Source organism: Felis catus, chromosome E3 (assembly GCF_018350175.1).
Source record: "Felis catus isolate Fca126 chromosome E3, F.catus_Fca126_mat1.0, whole genome shotgun sequence".
Classification (NCBI taxonomy): domain Eukaryota; kingdom Metazoa; phylum Chordata; class Mammalia; order Carnivora; family Felidae; genus Felis; species Felis catus.
The window spans coordinates 18,532,019-18,549,931 of record NC_058383.1 but is presented as its reverse complement, the minus strand read 5'-3'; the positions used below and the strand labels follow the sequence as shown (position 1 = coordinate 18,549,931).

At 51.5% G+C, this 17,913-nt stretch overlaps 3 protein-coding genes across 8 annotated transcripts; 1 reads left to right on the top strand and 2 right to left on the bottom strand.

The window, feature by feature from the left end:
- Positions 1 to 133: 133 nt before the first annotated feature.
- On the bottom strand, positions 134 to 3,349 carry LOC101088902 (sulfotransferase 1A1). Of its 4 annotated transcripts, none has more exons than XM_019820727.2 (8): positions 3,212 to 3,349; positions 2,304 to 2,487; positions 2,072 to 2,197; positions 1,883 to 1,980; positions 1,333 to 1,459; positions 1,141 to 1,235; positions 463 to 643; positions 134 to 332 (listed from the first exon to the last, which is right to left on the bottom strand). In XM_019820727.2, exons 2-8 carry the CDS (start codon positions 2,449 to 2,451, stop codon positions 220 to 222), a joined length of 888 nt encoding a protein of 295 aa, XP_019676286.1. In that variant the 5' UTR covers positions 2,452 to 2,487; positions 3,212 to 3,349; the 3' UTR covers positions 134 to 219. The 4 variants fall into 4 exon arrangements, with proteins under 4 accessions (XP_019676286.1, XP_019676287.1, XP_019676285.1 ...); XM_019820728.2 differs by having other exon boundaries at positions 2,304 to 2,479; XM_019820726.2 differs by having other exon boundaries at positions 3,217 to 3,349.
- SLX1A (SLX1 homolog A, structure-specific endonuclease subunit) lies at positions 3,217 to 7,250 on the bottom strand. 3 transcript variants are annotated; one of them, XR_006590943.1, is made up of 8 exons: positions 7,063 to 7,250; positions 6,452 to 6,503; positions 6,008 to 6,346; positions 4,820 to 4,947; positions 4,566 to 4,653; positions 4,419 to 4,480; positions 3,697 to 4,009; positions 3,217 to 3,359 (listed from the first exon to the last, which is right to left on the bottom strand). XR_006590943.1 is itself a non-coding variant. In XM_003998719.5 (6 exons), exons 1-6 carry the CDS (start codon positions 7,248 to 7,250, stop codon positions 4,451 to 4,453), a joined length of 825 nt encoding a protein of 274 aa, XP_003998768.1. In that variant the 3' UTR covers positions 4,370 to 4,450. The 3 variants fall into 3 exon arrangements, 2 of the variants coding, with proteins under 2 accessions (XP_003998768.1, XP_006942251.1); XM_003998719.5 differs by lacking the exons at positions 3,217 to 3,359; positions 3,697 to 4,009 and having other exon boundaries at positions 4,370 to 4,480; XM_006942189.4 differs by lacking the exons at positions 3,217 to 3,359; positions 3,697 to 4,009; positions 4,419 to 4,480 and having other exon boundaries at positions 4,575 to 4,716.
- A 387-nt stretch (positions 7,251 to 7,637) lies between these two features.
- On the top strand, positions 7,638 to 8,940 carry BOLA2B (bolA family member 2B). Its single transcript, XM_003998718.5, has 3 exons — positions 7,638 to 7,774; positions 7,864 to 7,961; positions 8,257 to 8,940. The coding sequence occupies exons 1-3, from the start codon at positions 7,712 to 7,714 to the stop codon at positions 8,354 to 8,356; spliced, it is 261 nt and encodes an 86-aa protein (XP_003998767.2). The 5' UTR covers positions 7,638 to 7,711; the 3' UTR covers positions 8,357 to 8,940.
- Positions 8,941 to 17,913: the final 8,973 nt, after the last annotated feature.

Genomic DNA, 17,913 nt, shown 5'->3' with positions numbered 1-17,913 from the left:
GCCCTTCTCCCCCTCCTCCAGACAGGACAAGTTGGGGAATTGGAGGCCGCGGAGGAGATGGCCGCATCTGGTCCCAGCAGGCATTTAGTTTCAGTTGAGGTTTGCTCTTTGCTCGCATTAGAGACTCAGGGTGTTAACACAAACGGAATTTTATTCTCGACCCCGGGGTCAGGCCGGGTCACAGCAGCGGGGCCGCGGGCGTGCCTCGGGGAGCGCCACTCACAGGTGCGTGCGGAAGCGGAGGCTGCAGCCCGCCATCTTCTCTGCATAGTGGGCGTCAAAGCGCTCGTTCTGGGCCACGGTGAAGGTGGTCTTCCAGTCCCCCGCGACGCCTGTGGGCATGAGGAAGAAGGGCAGCGTGGCTGTGCGTCCTGGCGGCAGAGGCGGCCCCGGGTGGCTCGGGCAGCTCTCGCTCTGCTTCCACGCTTGCCTCCCCACCCAGCCAGCCGTCCGGGCGCTCACCTTTCCTCATGAAGGCCGAAACGCTGTGATCCATGATGTCAGGGGGTATGGTGGTGTAGTTAACCATGGGGTTCTTCTTCATCTCCTTGAAAGACGTTTGCTGGGTGATGAGATCCACGGTCTCCTCTGGCAGGGTGCGCCCCACAAACTCCAGGATCTTCTGAATTTCCCTTTTAGGGTTCTGGAGCAGCAGAGGGGCTCTTCAGTAGAGGTTGGGATCGCTCATTGAGCGAACAAAAGGGGGCCTCCCAACCCCTTGGGGGACCTGGCCGCTTCCGCTTCCGGCCCTCCCAGCCCCAGCTCCTTGGGCCTGCCTTCCCTGGAGGCACATTAACTGCCACCGCCCTGTGACCCTGTAACAAGCTCTGCCTGGGTCCCAACGGGTGAGGGCAGGGACGGGTGAGGGCAGGGACAGTCGTCTCTCAGAACTCTGGCCCCAGGGAGAACAGCAGCAGCAAATGGCCAGTGGGTGGCGAGGTGTCGCTCTGGTCTGAGACGAGCCCTACAGTGTTGCCCCCCGGGTGGCACCGCAGCTCCATGTCCCGGGCGGGAAGGCGGGCTGGGGGGGTCCCGGGGACTGACGTGGGGGCTGCCATGGGGAAGGTGGCTGAGAGGGCCTCGGCAGGTCCCTGTGGGCTTCTTGGCTCTCTGGAGAGAAGTGGCAGCAGGTGACCTCACCTCTTTCATGTCCTCATAGAAGAGGTAGAGAACAGGGTGGGTATGACTCAGCTCCCACCACTCCCGCACGTGCTGATACCAGGACCCGTAGGACACTGGGGAAAGGGCAGGGGCAGCGACACAGAACTGACATTAGTTTTGACTGACCGCTGCTCAGCTCCACCCCACTCCTTCCTCCAGATTGAGCCCCACCTTCTCCGGCCATGAACTTCTCCAGGAAGCTGTCCCAGGTGTCAGGGTCAGGGTGCACCTTGGCCATGCGGTAGAAGTGGTAATAGGAGACAGCCACATCCTTTGCGTTGCGGGCAACATAGACCACCTGGAGGGGCAGACGACCCCCCCCCCCACACACACACACCCACGCATCATCACCACACAGCGAGCCAGGCACTGGATGTTCCACCTTTCACAGCATCCCTGTGAGGGAAGTTATCCCTGGTCTGACCAGAGGGGAAACTGGCTTAGAGGCTGACTTGTTTGTGTTCCCAGAACCCTATTTGATGCTAATCTAATCCCCTCAGTGCCGCCACACCCAGATTTGGAACCAGGCGTGCCCCACTGTCACCAGCCCCCTCCTCTGCGGGCCTGGGGAGGCCTGCAGAGAAGACTGCCTTTCACAGCTGTGCACAGAGGAGGCTCACTTTCACCGACTTCTACCACAGGATGGGGCAGACAGCCTCCCCCCTTAAGATGAGACCTTCCTCTCAGGACCAAAACTGGGATGGCTTCCTCTGCCACTCACCTTGACCTTCTGATCCAGCAGGGTCTGAGGGAGCAGGGCCAGGGGCAAGTGAGTCTTGATGATTCGTGGGGCCGGTGTGTCTTTCAGAACCTCCATACCTGTGCCGTGGGCGGGGAAAGGTCTGCCGAGCTAGAGCCCAGTCCTGCCTCCTCCCTCCGTTCCACGTGGCCCTAGAGCCCTACTGCACACCTGTGGGAATCCCTGGAGCCTTGAACTCAAGGAAGGGTACCCGGATAAAGACGGGGGCCCTGCGACACTTCTCCAGATCGCCACCTTGGTAGATCATGTCCAGGATCTCGCTCACCCAGGTGGTGCCTGGAGAGCAGGGAAAGAGGAGGCAGACAGGGCTGCGGGTGGCCCCCTGCTGGCCCAACGCGGGACTTGTGGCCCAGGAGAGGGGTGGGTGGCCCTCATCACTTACCAGATTTGGGGTAGGTGCTGATAAGCAGGTCATCGGACTGGGCCTGGAAGTTCTGCAGTGGCCCCAGTGCCTCGGCAAAGTACTTGATGAGAGGGATCCCCTTCACGTACTGCAGTGGCGGGCGTGAGGTGTCCGGGACCAGCTCCATGCCGCTGCGTCAGGGGCCAGAGTGCAGCCTACTTCCCTTAACATCACAACACGCCATCTACTGAAACCTTTGCTTTAAGATAAGGGACTGAAGGCTGGGTGACTTGCCCCCACTCACAAGGCTAGCGAGCGGCGGGGGCTGGGGTCCAAAGCCACACGTAACCTGCAGAGGGTCACAACGCCGGCTGCACCTTCACCTGAAGGGCCTGAAAAATCCCAGAGCTTGGGGCCACACCCTAAACCAGTTAAATCACTCTGGGGGCCCAATCCCAGTTTTTGGGAAGCTCTCCAGATTCCAGTGTGCACTTGAGAAAACTACTCTAGAGGCTGCCTGTCCTAAGTCCCCGCCTGTTTTCTTTTTCATACTACTTCCTGCTTCAGCCCCTGGCCTACTGCACTGGCCTCCTCGCCCTGTCGTCCCCTGGAGCTCCTTGGGCCCCTCACATGTGGAAACATCCCAAAGGCCAGCCTGTGACCCCACTTGTCCAACCACACTCCATCTTGGCTCGGAGATAAACACAGCCAGCTGAGCAACTGAGCTGCTTTTAGGGGCTAAAGTCTGAGATGTAGATGAGCAAAAGAGAGGAGTCACGGAAGGGGGTTTCGGACCGGGTTGCGGTTGGCAGACTGCTTTCCCGAGGGAAAGCACAAGGATGCCATGCCATCAGAGGCAGCAGCAGAGAGAGAGGATCTGGAGAGAGAGGAGCTAGCGACGCCAAGTGAGGGAGGTCTGGCCCAGCCCAGCCCACCCCAGCACTCACCGCACCTCTCTGGATCTTGGCCTTGTGGCTCCTTTGTGCTGTGGCTTACTGGGTGCAGTTGTGGGGAGTACAGAACTGCTTTCTGAGCTGAAGCGTTTCTAAGTCCAAAGTGGGAGGTCTCTGGAGCTAGCACTGGGATCTGGCCGTCCTCCAGGAAGGAAAGGGTGGAGTTTAGAGTGGGAGGGCCCCCCTGTGCTCCCCTCCTCAGCACCTTAGCCAGAGCCCAGCTTAGACTGACCCGAAAATCCAAGATACGGGTTTAGCATGCAGAAAATAAGAGTGAATCTAGACAAGAGGGCCCAGTAAGCTTTCATTTTTGTCTTTTGGGGGTTTTTTCAAGCTGTAATCCTGGCTCCTGACCTGCCTTCCTAACTCCACCCCTGCAGGGCGGGCCAACCAACAGCTTTTTCTAATGGATCCAGCCAGTTGAGAGGGGGCAGGGTGGAGAGGAAAAATGGGACACTCCCGTGAGCAGGGTCACTCACCTTCCTGACAGGCCAGTCTTGGAGATGCCAAAGGTTCAGGCCGGGGGTGGCGCACAGGCCCCCAGCAGCCCAGGGATTCTAAAAACTGTTACTCTTGACCTCTGACAGCAAGGCCAGTACAGAGCAATGTGGGTGGGCAGCGTGACAGAGTCGGGGGTGGAGCAGAAAAGGGAGGAAGAATACGGAGTCTAATAACCCTGGGAGTGAGTCCAGCTTCATGATTCCCAAGGGATTTCATGGAGATTCATTCATGGTTGGTAAAAGAACCATGGCCCCCAGAAGGTGCTTTTCTCTCACTGGGTCTGAAGGGGCTCTGCAGACAGAGACAAGAAGGAGTTGGGGCTTAGAGAGCCACGGGGCCCCATGGGGGTAGAGTATCACCCTCCCCCTTCCACCGCACTCTTGGCCTCTGTCCTTCCTATTTGTATTAAAGTCCAGAGTCAAGCTGGGCACTGGATTTGGATGGGCTCTGAGTCAAGAGTGTGTCCCCCAAGCAAAGCACTGTGTGATGTCAGAAGTGTGCTAGGGACAGCTGGGGCACCCGGGCCTCCAGAAAGAGGAGAGGCTCATCCACACAGGCCAGCAGCCTCTCCCTGCCTCTGCTCTGCTCTTCAGGCCCCAGTGATTGGCAGGGCCTCTGCCTCCAGCCCCCAGCAAACAACAGGAAGTTCCGTTAACGCAAGACTCTTTATTGTGCTCAAGTAAAAACCGCCCAGACCCACAGGAGTGGCACAAACAAGCAGTGGGCGGAGGATCAGGTCTCCAGCATGTCTGTCCAGTGTTCCTGTGGAAACAAGAGGACCGGTCAAAGGCAGCCTGGGGGGGTGGGGCGGGGGAGGGGGGAGGCTGGGGCCAAAGCCACCTCTCACCTCTTCTAATTCCAAGTTCTCTTCTTCCTCCTCGGTGCCCATCTGGCACAGCCAGATCAGGTCTCCCCACAGCAGTGAGTTCTTACAGCTACCAAGGGGTGCAGTTGGTAGGAGACACAGTCAGGATCACAAGCCTCTTCCAGGCTAGGCCCTGAGTGCCAAGATAAGGACTCAGCTGCCCTGGGCCTGGACTTGGACAAGTGACACCATCTTCCCAAAGGTAGGCCAGGCTGGGGCAGGGGTGCTGGACTCACCCAGGGCATTGACCCTCTAGGGGCAGAAGCTGCCCTGGCTCCTTCTCCAGGAACTCCTCTGCAAGGCAGATCACGTGGGCCCTGAGGCGGCAGCCAGGGTGGGGGCAGCACAGGGGGCCCTCTTCATCCTGTCAGAGGTGGTAGGCAGGTAAGAGAGAAAAGCGGGAGGAATGATGTAGCTAAACACTCAGAATTTCTATGGACCAGATACTGTTGCAGGGGCTTTGCATTAAACAATCCTGTGAGGCACATACTGCTGCTATTTGCATTTTATAGATGAAACTGAAGCACGGAGAGGTTACAGCACTTGCCCACAGAGACCAAGCTAATCAGTTTCCTCTCAGCATGAGCAGTGATTATATATTTTTTAAATTTTTTTAACGTTTATTTATTATTGAGAGACAGACACAGAGCATGAGCAGGGGAGGGGCTGACAGATGGAGAGACACAGAATCCGAAGCAGGCTCCAGGCTCCGAGCTGTCAGCACAGAGCCCAACGCCGGGCTGGAACTCACAAACCGCGAGATCATGACCTGAGCTGAAGTCGGACGCCTGACCAACTGAGCCACCCGGCCGCCCCATGGGCAGTGATTATATAAACAGCACGGCCACTGCAGCCACATCTATAGTTCTTCCAGCTAACCGACCTCAGGTAGGTCACTTAATCTCTGAATGGCAGGTACTCAATGTACATTTCCTGAGAGCTCCGAAGAAGTCAGGCCCATCCTTTCAGTTAATCTGTTAAATATGTATTGTCTGTTTTCCCGGACCCTTTTCGACAGCAGTGAACAAGACCTGGCCTTGTATGGGCGGTGGGAGAAACTGACAAGATGAATAAAACACCTAGCATGTTAAACAATAAGTGTTTAGGTTAAAAAAAAAAAAAAAAAAAAGGCAAGGAAGTGTACAAGAAAGAATTGCAGTTTTAGATGGAGAGCCGAGGAAGACTTCATGGAGAAGGGGAAGGTGGCACTTTATAAAGACCGAAAGTCTAGGGAAGAGCCTTACAGTCAAAGGGGAAAGGCACAGGCCCTGAGCAGGAGGGTACTGATTCTGGGGAATGGCAGCAAGTAGGCTCATCCCCATTTGAGAAACGAGGGCAAAAGGTGTCAGTGGGCTGCCCGGTCCCTCAATAAACAGCTGGATCCCAAGTCGTCTGAACCCTGAAGGCCAGGTGGAGCCGCTCACCTGGAAGGAGCGCGCGCACAGGGCGCAGCAGGCCTCGGCATCTTGGTCAGGCTCGGACTCCAGGTCAGCTAAGGGTCCGGCGCGGCGCTTCGGGGCCGCGGCGCGGGGCGGCGGAGGCCCAAAGGTCAGCGGCATGTGCGGCGGTGGCGGTGGGCAGAGGTCACATCGGAAGTCGGCGCGCAGCCAGCGCACGGTGAGCGGGAGGCGCACCCAAGGCGGCACGCGCAGCATGTGCGCCAGCACGCGCAGGTGGAAAGCGAAGGCGGCCTCGCTGCGCAGGCGCGGGCCCACGTGAGCCAGGCGGCGTGAGGCTTGCGGGTGCTGCCAGGCCCACTCGAACTGCGGGCGGAGAGTAGGGGCTTCAGGGACGCCCCGGGAAGGGGCCGCCAGGGGAAGGCCCGAAGCCCCAGCCCATTCTCCCACCGTCCCTGTCTCCTTTCTTACCCGAAGGGCAGCCACGGCGGAAGGGAAGCCGTGCACGATAAGCACCATCGCCCTGGGGAAAAGAACGAGGGCGCGGCCTGTTGAGCCCCCCCGCCTCACCCCGCGTCAAGCTGAACCCCCTCGCCATGATTCACCCCCAGTCCCACCTGAGAATGAAGTCCTCATGCCAGGCTTCAAGCCAAGTCCGCGAGGCCCCGCCCCCTTCGCGAAGGTGCATCCTCTCACACCTGCCAACCTCAGGCCCCGCCTCCAGCACAGGCCCCGCCTCCTGCCCTCCCCCTGTCCTCTCCCTTGCAGACTCTCTCTGATACAACCCCAGCCTTGTTCATCAGCCGCTGTCACCGGACCAACCCTAGATCCTCAGTCCCCTTCTCACTCAATCCCTGCCTCTTAGTCCCACAGCCGAGTTTCACAGGGCTCCGCCTCCCCACCGTGCTCCTCCACCCTTGGTGCCATTGCACCAGGAACTCGCATCCCGGCCCTGCTCTCAGCCACCGCACCGGCTCCGCCCACTGTCACTGGCTTGGCCCCGCCCCTCTCGGCAGGCCTCTCCTCAGAGCCTCGCCTCTCCCTGGAAGCCCTGCTCCAGACAGCAATCCACTCCCTCTTACCAGGGCCCGCGCCCGCTGGTCCGCCAGGCCCCTCCTTTCTTGCGGCCCCCGTTGTGCTGCTGGACTCTACGAGTAGGGTTGACGGTGAACCCCACGTAGACGCGACCCCGGTGCCGAGGGTTCAGGCAGTAGAGCAGATAGACGCCGAAGAAGCGCCCGGGCCTCGCCGCGTCCTCCCCAGGGCTCATCGGGACTTGTGGGTTGATTGCTGTGGCCTATGACCTTAGGGAGGACTGAGTTGCCAGGGCCGCAAGATGCCTGTCTCGGAAAAAGCGTTTGGAGGCGATCCCGAGATACCCTAGAGGCCACGGCAATGCAGATTCGCGCACCCTCTCCTGACTGACTGGGGCTAGGGTGTCCAAACCGGCCCACGGGACCCGGGATGCTGTGCAGGCGGCGGGCACTTATTAGCGCCCGATTCGGTCCTTGGGCTGACTCTGATTGGCTGGCTGATGGTAAGCGCGGAAACCTAGGACTGTTGGAAAGCTGGACTTGCGTGAGGGCGGAAGTGCCAGGTTTACAAACGCCTTAGTAAGGGCGGAAGTCGAGACTCTGACGGAAGTGGCGTCGGTAAGGGCGGAAGCGGTGTGGCTACGTGGGAGCTGGGATTCCATCCCCGCTGGGCTGCCGCCCCTTCTGGGCTGCCGCAATGGAACTCAGCGCCGAGTACCTCCGGGAGAAGCTGCAGCGGGACCTTGAGGCAGAGCACGTGGTGAGTTGAGCGGTCTAGATTCGCCCAACGAAGGGGAAAGAGGGCCTGAGGGGCGGGTTTCATACTCCCCACACCGTTGTTCCCCATAGGAAGTCGAGGACACGACTCCCAACCGTTGCGCGTCCAGCTTCCGAGTCCTGGTGGTGTCGGCCAAGTTCGAGGGGAAGCCGCTGCTTCAAAGACACCGGTGAGGCCCCGGGAGCCCTTCACTCAGCGCGACCCCAGCGCCGGGACCACAACCCTGGCCACTCCCCTCAACCTAACTCCCTAACCCCCACCAGTGCGGCCCCGCACGGTGAACCACGACCCCAAGGATGCCACCTTCGTGGCCCCTGTATTGACACTTAGGCCCTCTTCCTCTTTGGTCCGCACGTCCTGGGGACACAACCTGGGAGACACCTCCAGTCTCCCTGATCACCCTACATTCTGGGATCACGACTCAGGCCTCCACCTACCGTTTCCTAACCCCATCTTTCCCCCAGGCTGGTGAACACGTGCCTAGCAGAAGAGCTTCTGCACATCCATGCCTTTGAGCAGAAAACTCTGACCCCAGAGCAGTGGACCCGTGAGCAGCAGAAATAAAGAGACCTAGGCCGGCACAGCCACTAAATTATGAATCAGGGCCAGCTTCTGTGTCAGCGTGTTGTGGGGGGGAGGGTGGGAAGGGTGCTGAGCTTTAATCTAGAGCCTGGTTTCTCCCTGCCCCACCCCACCCCCACTCTCCATTGTCTTACTTTGGACAAGTCTTTCACACATCCACAAGGCCTTAAGTGTTGAATCAGATAAAACAAAACAAAACAAAACAAAACAAAACTGAGCCTCAATTAACTCACAGGCTATCGTTTCTTCCCAACAGAGGCTACTGGTATTGCCTTTTGGCTTCAGCTAACACCCAATTACTTTACAAGGATTAATATGATCTAAAATCTACTGCCTCCACTGTAAGTACTCACTGACTAGTGGGCAAGGCATTTATGAAAAAGGAACCAACATTCACAAGAGGGTGAGTTAAGTAGGAGAAGTCAATCAGAAAGTTCCCATGGTACAATGTCTCATATCTGACTTAAGCAAACAAAAAGCCCAGTTAATACAGAATATAGTAACAGGATGTCATGGGCCTGAATAATGCTGAAGTTCTTTTGGAAAAAATAAAACATTTAAGCACATGTAGTCTGAATATTTTCTCCCAGTCTGTCTTGCCTGTTCATTTTCTCAGTGCATCCATTTTTCCTTTGTAATTAGTGCTTTTTTTTGGTTCTGTATCCAAAACATTTGCCTACCTCAAGGTTGTCAACATATGCTCTCATGGTTTCATCTAAAAGATTTATGGTTCTAGCCTTTATATTTCGGTTTATGATCCATCCCAAATTAATGTGTACAGAACAAGGTAGGGGCTAAGGTCCATTTTGTTTCCACTTGACTATCCACTTTACCCAGAATTATTAAAAAGACGTCCCTTTCGCCCACTGAATTGGCTTGACAATCTGGGTGAAGATCAACCAACAGTACTTGTGTTTGGTCTATTTCTTGGACTCTTTATTCTGTGTCATTGATCTATCTTTATGCCAAAGACTTTGATTGCTGTGGCTTTACTGCAAGTCTTCAAATTAAGCAGTATTAAGCAGTTTAAGTTCTTCAACTCTGCTCTTCGTTTGAAGACTTTTTTGGCTATTCAAGACCCTTCACGTTTCCATATACATTTTCGAAACAATCTGTTAATTTCTTCTAAAAAAAAAAAAAAAAGATGGCTAGGATTTTGACGGTGATTGCACTGATTCCACGGATCAAGTCAGGGAGAACAGGAATCTCAAAACATCAAATCTTCCAATGCATGAACAAAGCATATCTCCCATTTATTTCAGTCTTCCTGAATTTCTCTCGACAACGTTTTACGGTTTTCTGTGTAAAGGTGTTTTGCGTCTTTCATTATATTTATTCCTACCCAGTTTAGGTTTTTGGATGCTATTGTCAATATTTTCAATTTTAATTTTCCTACCCATGTATGTACTTGTACAATATATCTATCTGACAAAGAATTCCTATCCAAAATATATAATAAACTCCAATGAGTCAAAACCAAAAACCATTAACAACAAAAATGGGCAAAAGACTTGAACAGACAGTTCACGAAAGATGTAGGAATGTCCAATAAGCACACAAAAAGATGCTTAAGATCATTAGTCACCAGGGAAACGCAATTTAAACCCATAACGAGATGCTCTTTCACCCTCACTGACAATACAGAATGTTAACAAGGATGTTGAGCAACTGGAGTTTCAATATATTGCTGGTGGGAAGTGTAAAGCGATAAACCACTTTGGAAATTAGTCTAGCAGTTAAATATATACCCACCCTGTGACTAAGCAATTCTATTCCTAGACATTTATTTGAGAGAAATTGAAGACTTGTATAAGAACGTCCCTTGTAGCCTATTTGCAATGACCAAAAACTTCGATACAACTCAAATGTTCTATCATTGGAGAACACACGAACAAATCATGGTGTATTCATACATGTATAGGAACAAACTACTTTACACTGACAAAGACTCTTTCCTTGACCAAACTCTAGCCAGGTTCCTCGAGCCCTCTTCTCAACTAGGCTTCAACCTTGACTTACTGTATAGAGACTTGAACAAACACTAATGAAGACTTTAACAGCTCAAGGCTCCACCCCTAGGATGATTCCGGTACCCCTTAGTGCCTGCCCGAGAAAACTCAAGGCTGCCAAAAGCATCCATTGTTTCTTCTAGCCAACACTGAAAGATCAGGTCCCTGTCTCCCAGTGAGCAAATCCAGGTGGTTTCACATGAACCAATACCTTTTCTGGCTTTTGTAATTTTTTACTTCTGATTTTATTCACCCCCAACTTTACTCCCTCATTCTCTCTTTAAAATCTCCTCTGTACAAACTGAAGTTGAATTTCATTCACTCTGGACTCTTTTCCTTATTGGAATAGTTAATTACTGATTAAACTCTGTCCTCACCACGTGAACTACTATCTGGCTTTATCTTTAAAAAAAAATTTTTTTTAATGTTTATTTATTTTGAGAGACTGTGTGCGTGGATGCACACGCAGAGGAGGAGCAGGGGGTGGGGAAGACAGAGAGAGAGAGAGAGAGAGAGAGAGAGAGAGAGAGAGAGAATCCTAAGCAGGCTCTACACTGTCAATGCAGAGCCAGACATGGGGCTCAATCCCACAAACCGTGAGATCATGTCCTGAGCCGGAATCAAGAGTCAGGTGCTCAAGTGACCAAGCCACCCAGGTGCCCCTGGCTTTACCTTTGATAACGCAAACAACATGGATGAATCTCAAGGAACACAGTTGAGTGAAAGAAGACAAAAGAATACATACTGTATGACCCCATTTCTATGACATTCGAAAACAGGCAAATCTAATCTACCACAGATTTCGAAACCAGAAGATGACTGGTGAGGGTAAGGAGAGTATTTAGAAAGATATAACAAGGGAAGTTTCTAGAGTTTCAGATATATTTTATATCTTGTTTTGGGCGGTGGTACACAGATATACCGTTGACTCTTGAACAACACAGGGGTTGGGGTGTCAACCTCCTGTGCAATCAAAACTTTGAATATAACTTTCGATTCCCCAAAAACTTCACTACAAATTGACTACTGTTGACCAGAAGTCTTAACAGTTGATTAACATGTATTTCGCACGTTAGATTTATTATATATTGTATTCTTTCAATAAGTAGGCTAAAGAAAATATTAAGAGGGGCACCTGGGTGGCTCAGTTGGTTAAGTGTCTGACTTTAGCTCAGAGCACGATCTCATAGTTCATGGATTTGAGCCCCACATCGGGCATTCTGCAGTCAGTGCGGAACCCACTTTGGATCCTCTTTCTCCCTCTCTCTGCCTCTCCCTTGCTCATGCACGCTCTCTCAAAAATAAATAAGCATTAAAAAAAAAGAAAATATTAAGAAAATCAAAAAGAAAATACGTTTAGAGTACTGTACTGCATTTATCGAAAAAACCACATATAAGTGCAGTTCAAACCCATGTTGTTCAAGAGTCAACCATATACACTTGTTAAGACTCATCAAACTGAACACTAAAGACCTGAGCATTTTATTTTATAAATCATCACCCTCTCACCCCTGCTCTCCCACCTCCATTTTCTTCCTTCCCCTCTCCCTTTGTCTCTTAAGAATACCTGGGGAAATTCTGAAGAACAAGAAAGATGAGTGATATAGCTGACCCTCCCAGTTCCCCATTCAATATCCACTTACCCCTTCCTCCTTACCCCCATTTTGTTTGAGGTATCAATCTGCCACATGAGAAATCCTCCCCTCCCACACTTTCTTGCAGCTAGGGGTGAGGTCACCTGCCCAATTCTGGCCAATGAGAAGTATGTAGAAGTCTACAGGGTGGGACTCCCTGAAAAGCTATTGCTTTCACGGACTCAAACACATGCTTTGGTTAGTATTGCTTTCTTTTCTTTCTTCCTGGAGCACAGCTGCTCAGATGAACTAAGGAGATTGTGCTAGTCCCTGATACAACCCTGTTTTACCCCAAGCTAGAGGAGCTCTTGGCAAGTCACGACTAACACTTCGCAAGCGAAAATGTTTAGGCATCGAAATGAAAAAAGCAATTCCGACTGGAAGTCAAGAATGATCTACGCATTGCTGTGCTAAAGTACACATAAGAATTTAGTATGTAAGTGATATTTCAAATCAATGGAGGATACAGACCATCAACGGACAGTGTAGGAACAAAAACTGCTAACTTATAACATACAAAATTATAAAGACAGATGAATGCTCTAAGCAATAGAAGCCAAAACCATACAAGTGCTAAAAGAAAAGGCAGTGAATGAAAATGGTCTCATAACACGTTACCCAAAAGCCCCAAGCCATAAAGTTAGACTGTCAGATTTGGCACCATAAAGATTCAGAATTTCTGCATCATGAAATGTACGGTACAAGCCAAACGTAAAGACAAGCAACAGTTTGAGAGAAAATAATGGAACACATACGTAGGCAAAGGACTACTACCATACATATGACAAGTTCTTACAGACCAATAAAAACATAAATGAAACAAAAAACCAAAAACCCAGTTAGGAAAATATAAGGAGAAAGGCGTCATGTAAAAAAATATCAGAGATAGTGAAGAACTAAAAATGCTCAGTCTTAGGATGCCAGGGTGGCTCAGGCGGTTGAACGTTTGGCTTCGCCTCAGGTCATGATCTCACAGTTTGTGAGTTCGAGCCCCGCGTCAGGCTCTGTGCTCATAGCACAGAGCCTGCTTCGGATCCTCTCTCTCCCTCTCTCTGCCCCTTCCCCGCTTGCTCTCTCTCTCTCTCTCTCTCTCAAAAATAAACATAAATTTTTTTTAAATAAAAATACTCAGTCTTATTAGTGAGTATAATAAAAAAGTTTTTTAAATAAAATAAAAAATTTTAAGAGGTATTATCCACCTGCCAGCTGACAAACAATTTAAGAGACTGAGAATACTCTGTGTTTAGCATCTCTTTTCCCATGAGAACAGAAACGGACACAACCTCTTTCGAGGACCACTTTGCAGAGGCTTCTCCCCTGAAATCCATCTCACTGGAAAACTGAAACGCACATGCAAAGATGTTTATCGCAGCCCCGTTTTAAGAGCAAAATCATAGCTACCCACATAATGAACAGAAGAACAGTCACATAAACTAAAACCACATTGTGGAATACTGTTCAGCCATTACAACAACAACAAAAAAAGGAGACAAAAACTTATATGTACAGTATATTCAAATTAGACTAATGAGTTGGGGAAAAGTACTCATTTGGCCCTTTAACAAATTAACCATTAAGGGGCATCTGGCTGGCTCAAAGAGTATGTGATTCTTGATCTCAGGGTTGTGAGTTTGAGCTCCACGTCGGGTGTACAGACTACTTAAAAACAAAATCTTGGGGGTGCGGGGGGGAGGGGGAATCTGGGTGGCTCAGTCAGTTAAGCATCTGACTCTTGATATCAGCTCAGGTCATGATCTCACATTTTGTGAGATCAAGCCCCGCAAGAGGCTCTGCACTGACAGAATGGAGCCCGTTTGGGATTCTTTCTTTCCCTCTCTCTCTCTGCCACCCTCCTCAACCCGGCGTGCACACACTCGCCCGCTCGCTCACTCGCTCGCGCACGCTCTCTCTCAAAATAAATAAGCATTAAAAAAAATAACAAAAAATAAATAAATAAAATCTTAGGGGCGCATGAGTGGCTCCGTTGGTTAAGCGCCTGGCTCTTGATTTTGGCTCAGGTCCCGATCTCATGGTTTGTGGGACCGAGCCCCACACTGGGCTCCACGTAGATGGCATGGAGCCTCTCTCACCCTCTCTCTCTCTGCTCCTCCATCTCCCCCCTCAAAAATAACTAAACATCAATAATAATAATAATAATGTTTAAAAAATTAAAAAATCTTAAAAACATAATCATTAAAAAAAATTAGTATTCTAGATGTGAAATCATTGTTTTTCATAGATATTTTCCAAAATTTAATTTGTTCCTTTTTTGAAAACATGAGGAGAGGGTTGCAGAAAATCCACGATTTACGGGACCTTCCTGATGGGCAAGTTGGGCAGCTAATTTATCCTCACCAGAATATTCCAATTCTAAAGTGACACATCTTCTCTGAGGATGGAAAGCAGCAGCCCCCACCTTCAAATATTCAGATCAATCTCTCAAGCGCTGCTCTCTGGGCACGGCTGCAAAGATGCAATCCGTGTGCTGGAAAGGCCTGGGCCCTTGGGAAAATGCCGCCTCTCCAGGGAGGTGATCCTGTGACCCACCTGCACCTCAAGGGGGACACTTTTGGATTCGGTTGAAATCAGATTAACTTCTGTAATTTTTACAACAGGATTTCAGCCTTACGGCCCCTGGCCTGGTTTCTAAAACAGACAGACCACTCAAATCCAGTGAAACAGAACAGCAGAATGTTGAGACCTCATCAGGAAGTGCAACCCTGAGCATCGGCATTCAGTTCCTCGTCACTTTGCCGCCTGAGAAATGGGTCTAGCAGGCACGTGGCTAAGGCAGACACGGTCATTCCCCCCACCTTTCTTCTCGTGGGGGGAGACAAACGTTCAACACTACGCCTACGCCGCAGCCGGACTGACCACCGCCAAGGACACGCACAGAGAACACGGAAGGGGCTGGGCCTGGTCTGCAGGTGTCAGGGGCCTCCTGGCGGGAGCCGCATCTGAGATGAGCCAGAGGGCTTGGCTTCTTCTTTCACTCACTGGCCTCACCCACATCCAATCTGTCAACACATCCCATCACCTCCTTCAAAACGTACCCAGGATCTGGTCGATTCTCAGCCCTTCCAGTGCTCCCATCCTGACCCAAGACAGCAGCACCTCTGTCTTGGAATATTCCATCAGCCTATTAACTGATCTCCCTGCTTCCGTCCTTGCTCCCTACAGGCTGCTCTCAACAGAGAAGCTAGAGTGATCCCATTAAAACCCAAGTCAGGTCACCTCGTTCTTCGGTTCAAAATTCTCCATCGGACACCACCACAAGTCCCTAAGATCCCTTCAGCCCTCCTCCTTCTCCCTCATGCTGGCCTGGTCCTTCCTGGAACAAGTCAGGCCTGCTCCCTCCATGGGGCTTCCTACCCTCCCTGCTCTCTGCCTGGGACACTGTTTCCAGAGACATCCACAGGGCTCCCTCCCTCACCTCCTACAAGTCTGTCCCCACCGCTGTCCTTCTCAGGGGGCCATCTCAGGGGAAACTCTAAGCTCTACTCAGAGATACTAGCCTAGAGGGCATCTAAAGGACAGAAAAAAAAAAAAAACCAAAAAACCAAACCCCTCAGGTCCTAAGGAAAAACACCCTGAGGACATAGCGGAAATAGCTGACCAAGCAAGGTGGAAAGCAGAGATGGGGTCCAGAGGGACCGCGCTGCTCACGCATAAGGTGGTGTGGCACCAGGGCGGAAACGCAGGGTGCCACCGCGGCGATGGTGACAGACATGGATGAGAAGAGGTGATCACTAGAGACGAGGCGTTCCAGAAAACGAGTGGCCTGTGCGTAGCCTGGGTCCTCCACATGCACCGTGAAGCCGACTCGGCTGATGGCAAGAAGGTCGAGACAGACAGGAGGACTGTGGGCCAGGCACCCAAGACGTCCACGGATCAGGTGAATAACCAGGAGAAAACAGTAATGAGGAGGAAGAGAGGATGCTGCACCTGGGGACCATGGATCTCAAAGAAATGGGGGGGCTGGGGGGGGTCAAAGAACAAGGACACAAATCTTGCACCCCGATCCTGAAATCTCATACCCTGGGGTATGAGAAAACAGAGGCACCATCTGAGAGGACTTCAAAAAAGGATATCCCCGGGGAAGGACCAGGGTCAAAGCAAAGAGAGGGAAGAGATGGCTAAGGAGAGGCTGAGGAAAGAGACGAGGCTGGCGATTAAGGAGTGGGAATTTCCCAGGACACAGGGAGGGTCTGGGGAGAGGGGGTCAGGGGTAAACAACAGAGGGAACTGCCTTGGGTGGGCAGCACAGGACGGAGAAGACAAGGAGAGGGGAGATGGGTAGTGGCGAGAGTTAGCGGTCACAGTAAGTTCTGGAAAAATACCTGCGGAATCCCATGGAATTTTTAAGCATAAGCCCAGAATGTCCACTCAGAAGAGTTCTCACTGTAGGACCGCAGGACTGAGAGCACAGGCCCATGCTGATGGTCACGGCACTGACGATGACAACTGGGACAGTGCTGATAATAACCACCAGTCTTCGACCCCTGCCATGTGCCAGGCACTGTGGGGAGCGCGCCACATTTAATCCTGCCGACAGCCGTCTGACACCGTTCACATCACCACTATCCCCGGGAGGGCTCTGAAAGGAAGGAGGGAACAACCTGCAAGAGAAGTAACAGAACCGCACGAGTCCTGGGAAGCTAACTGGCTCCTGTGTTAAATTAGGGCTGTTATGGCCGTAACCTGACGCGGGGGGAACCAGCCTGATCCACAGGGATGACATATTCAGTAACTTCAACCAAACAGTGTTCGGAATGGAGGGAAATCAAAACCAGTAGTAACAATTTATTGAAGGCTTCACGCTGTGCCAGATCCGTGCTAACTGCCTCGTGTCTGTGATCTCATTGAATCCTGACATCCCAAAGGTGGGTTACCATTGTTATCCCCCCACTTCAAAACTCAGACGACAGACAGCCCACGGTTCACGCAAGGAATCCCTGTTTAAAAAAATTTTTTTTCCAACGTTTTTATTTATTTTTGGGACAGAGAGAGACAGAGCATGAACGGGGGAGGGGCAGAGAGAGAGGGAGACACAGAATCGGAAACAGGCTCCAGGCTCCGAGCCATCAGCCCAGAGCCTGACGCGGGGCTCGAACTCACGGACCGCGAGATCGTGACCTGGCTGAAGTCGGACGCTTAACCCACTGCGCCACCCAGGCACCCCAAGGAATCCCTGTTTAATAACGTGACCTTTTGACAAGATTGAAGGGTTTAACACATTACGGTGAAGATATCACGGAACTTGAAGGAGAGAGACCTACAACATGTCTTAAAACACTAACTTACGGATTCTCACAATCTTTTTGCGTGTTTTTTTCACACGAGGGAAAGGCCAGTGCAAAAGAAGCTTCAATGAAACGCGCCCAGATGGCAAACACGCCCAGTCTTTATAGCCCAGGACCTATCCGAGCAGATTCTGATTCCGTGAGTCTAGAGTAGGACGTGAGCATCTGTGGTTTCTTTCTTAATTTTTTTTAACATTTATTTATTTATTTATTTATTTATTTATTTATTTATTTATTTATTTATTTGGGGACAGAGACAGAGCATGAACGGGGAGGGGCAGAGAGAGAGGGAGACACAGAATCGGAAACAGGCTCCAGGCTCTGAGCCATCAGCCCAGAGCGTGACGCGGGGCTCGAACTCCCAGACCGCGAGATCGTGACTTGGCTGAAGTCGGACGCTTAACCCACTGCGCCACCCAGGCGCCCCACATTTATTTATTTTTTGAGAGAAAGAGACACAGCATGAGCAGGAGAGGGGCAGAAAGAGAGGGAGACGCAGCATCAGAAGCAGAGCCCGATCAAAAAACTTGATGCAGAATGGTTTAGTGGCAGAGCTAGGATCAGCCTGACAGAGCCTGGCCCCGAGGTCCATG

Bases quoted from the DNA above. Each gene is read 5' to 3' on its own strand.
- SLX1A (XM_003998719.5), bottom strand. From the start codon at position 7,250: ATGAGCCCTGGGGAGGACGCGGCGAGGCCCGGGCGCTTCTTCGGCGTC. The intron at 4,948-6,007 runs GTGAGCGGCTCC...CACCTCTGACAG, and splicing joins TGTGCGCGCGCTCCTTCCAG to GATGAAGAGGGCCCCCTGTG. The intron at 4,481-4,565 runs GTGAGAGGTGGC...TTGTTTCCACAG, and splicing joins AGAACTTGGAATTAGAAGAG to GAACACTGGACAGACATGCT.
- BOLA2B (XM_003998718.5), top strand. From the start codon at position 7,712: ATGGAACTCAGCGCCGAGTACCTCCGGGAGAAGCTGCAGCGGGACCTT. The intron at 7,775-7,863 runs GTGAGTTGAGCG...TGTTCCCCATAG, and splicing joins ACCTTGAGGCAGAGCACGTG to GAAGTCGAGGACACGACTCC. The intron at 7,962-8,256 runs GTGAGGCCCCGG...TCTTTCCCCCAG, and splicing joins CCGCTGCTTCAAAGACACCG to GCTGGTGAACACGTGCCTAG.
- LOC101088902 (XM_019820727.2), bottom strand. From the start codon at position 2,451: ATGGAGCTGGTCCCGGACACCTCACGCCCGCCACTGCAGTACGTGAAG. The intron at 1,981-2,071 runs GTGTGCAGTAGG...CCCACGGCACAG, and splicing joins GGCTCCAGGGATTCCCACAG to GTATGGAGGTTCTGAAAGAC. The intron at 1,236-1,332 runs GTGGGGCTCAAT...CCCTTTCCCCAG, and splicing joins GAAGTTCATGGCCGGAGAAG to TGTCCTACGGGTCCTGGTAT.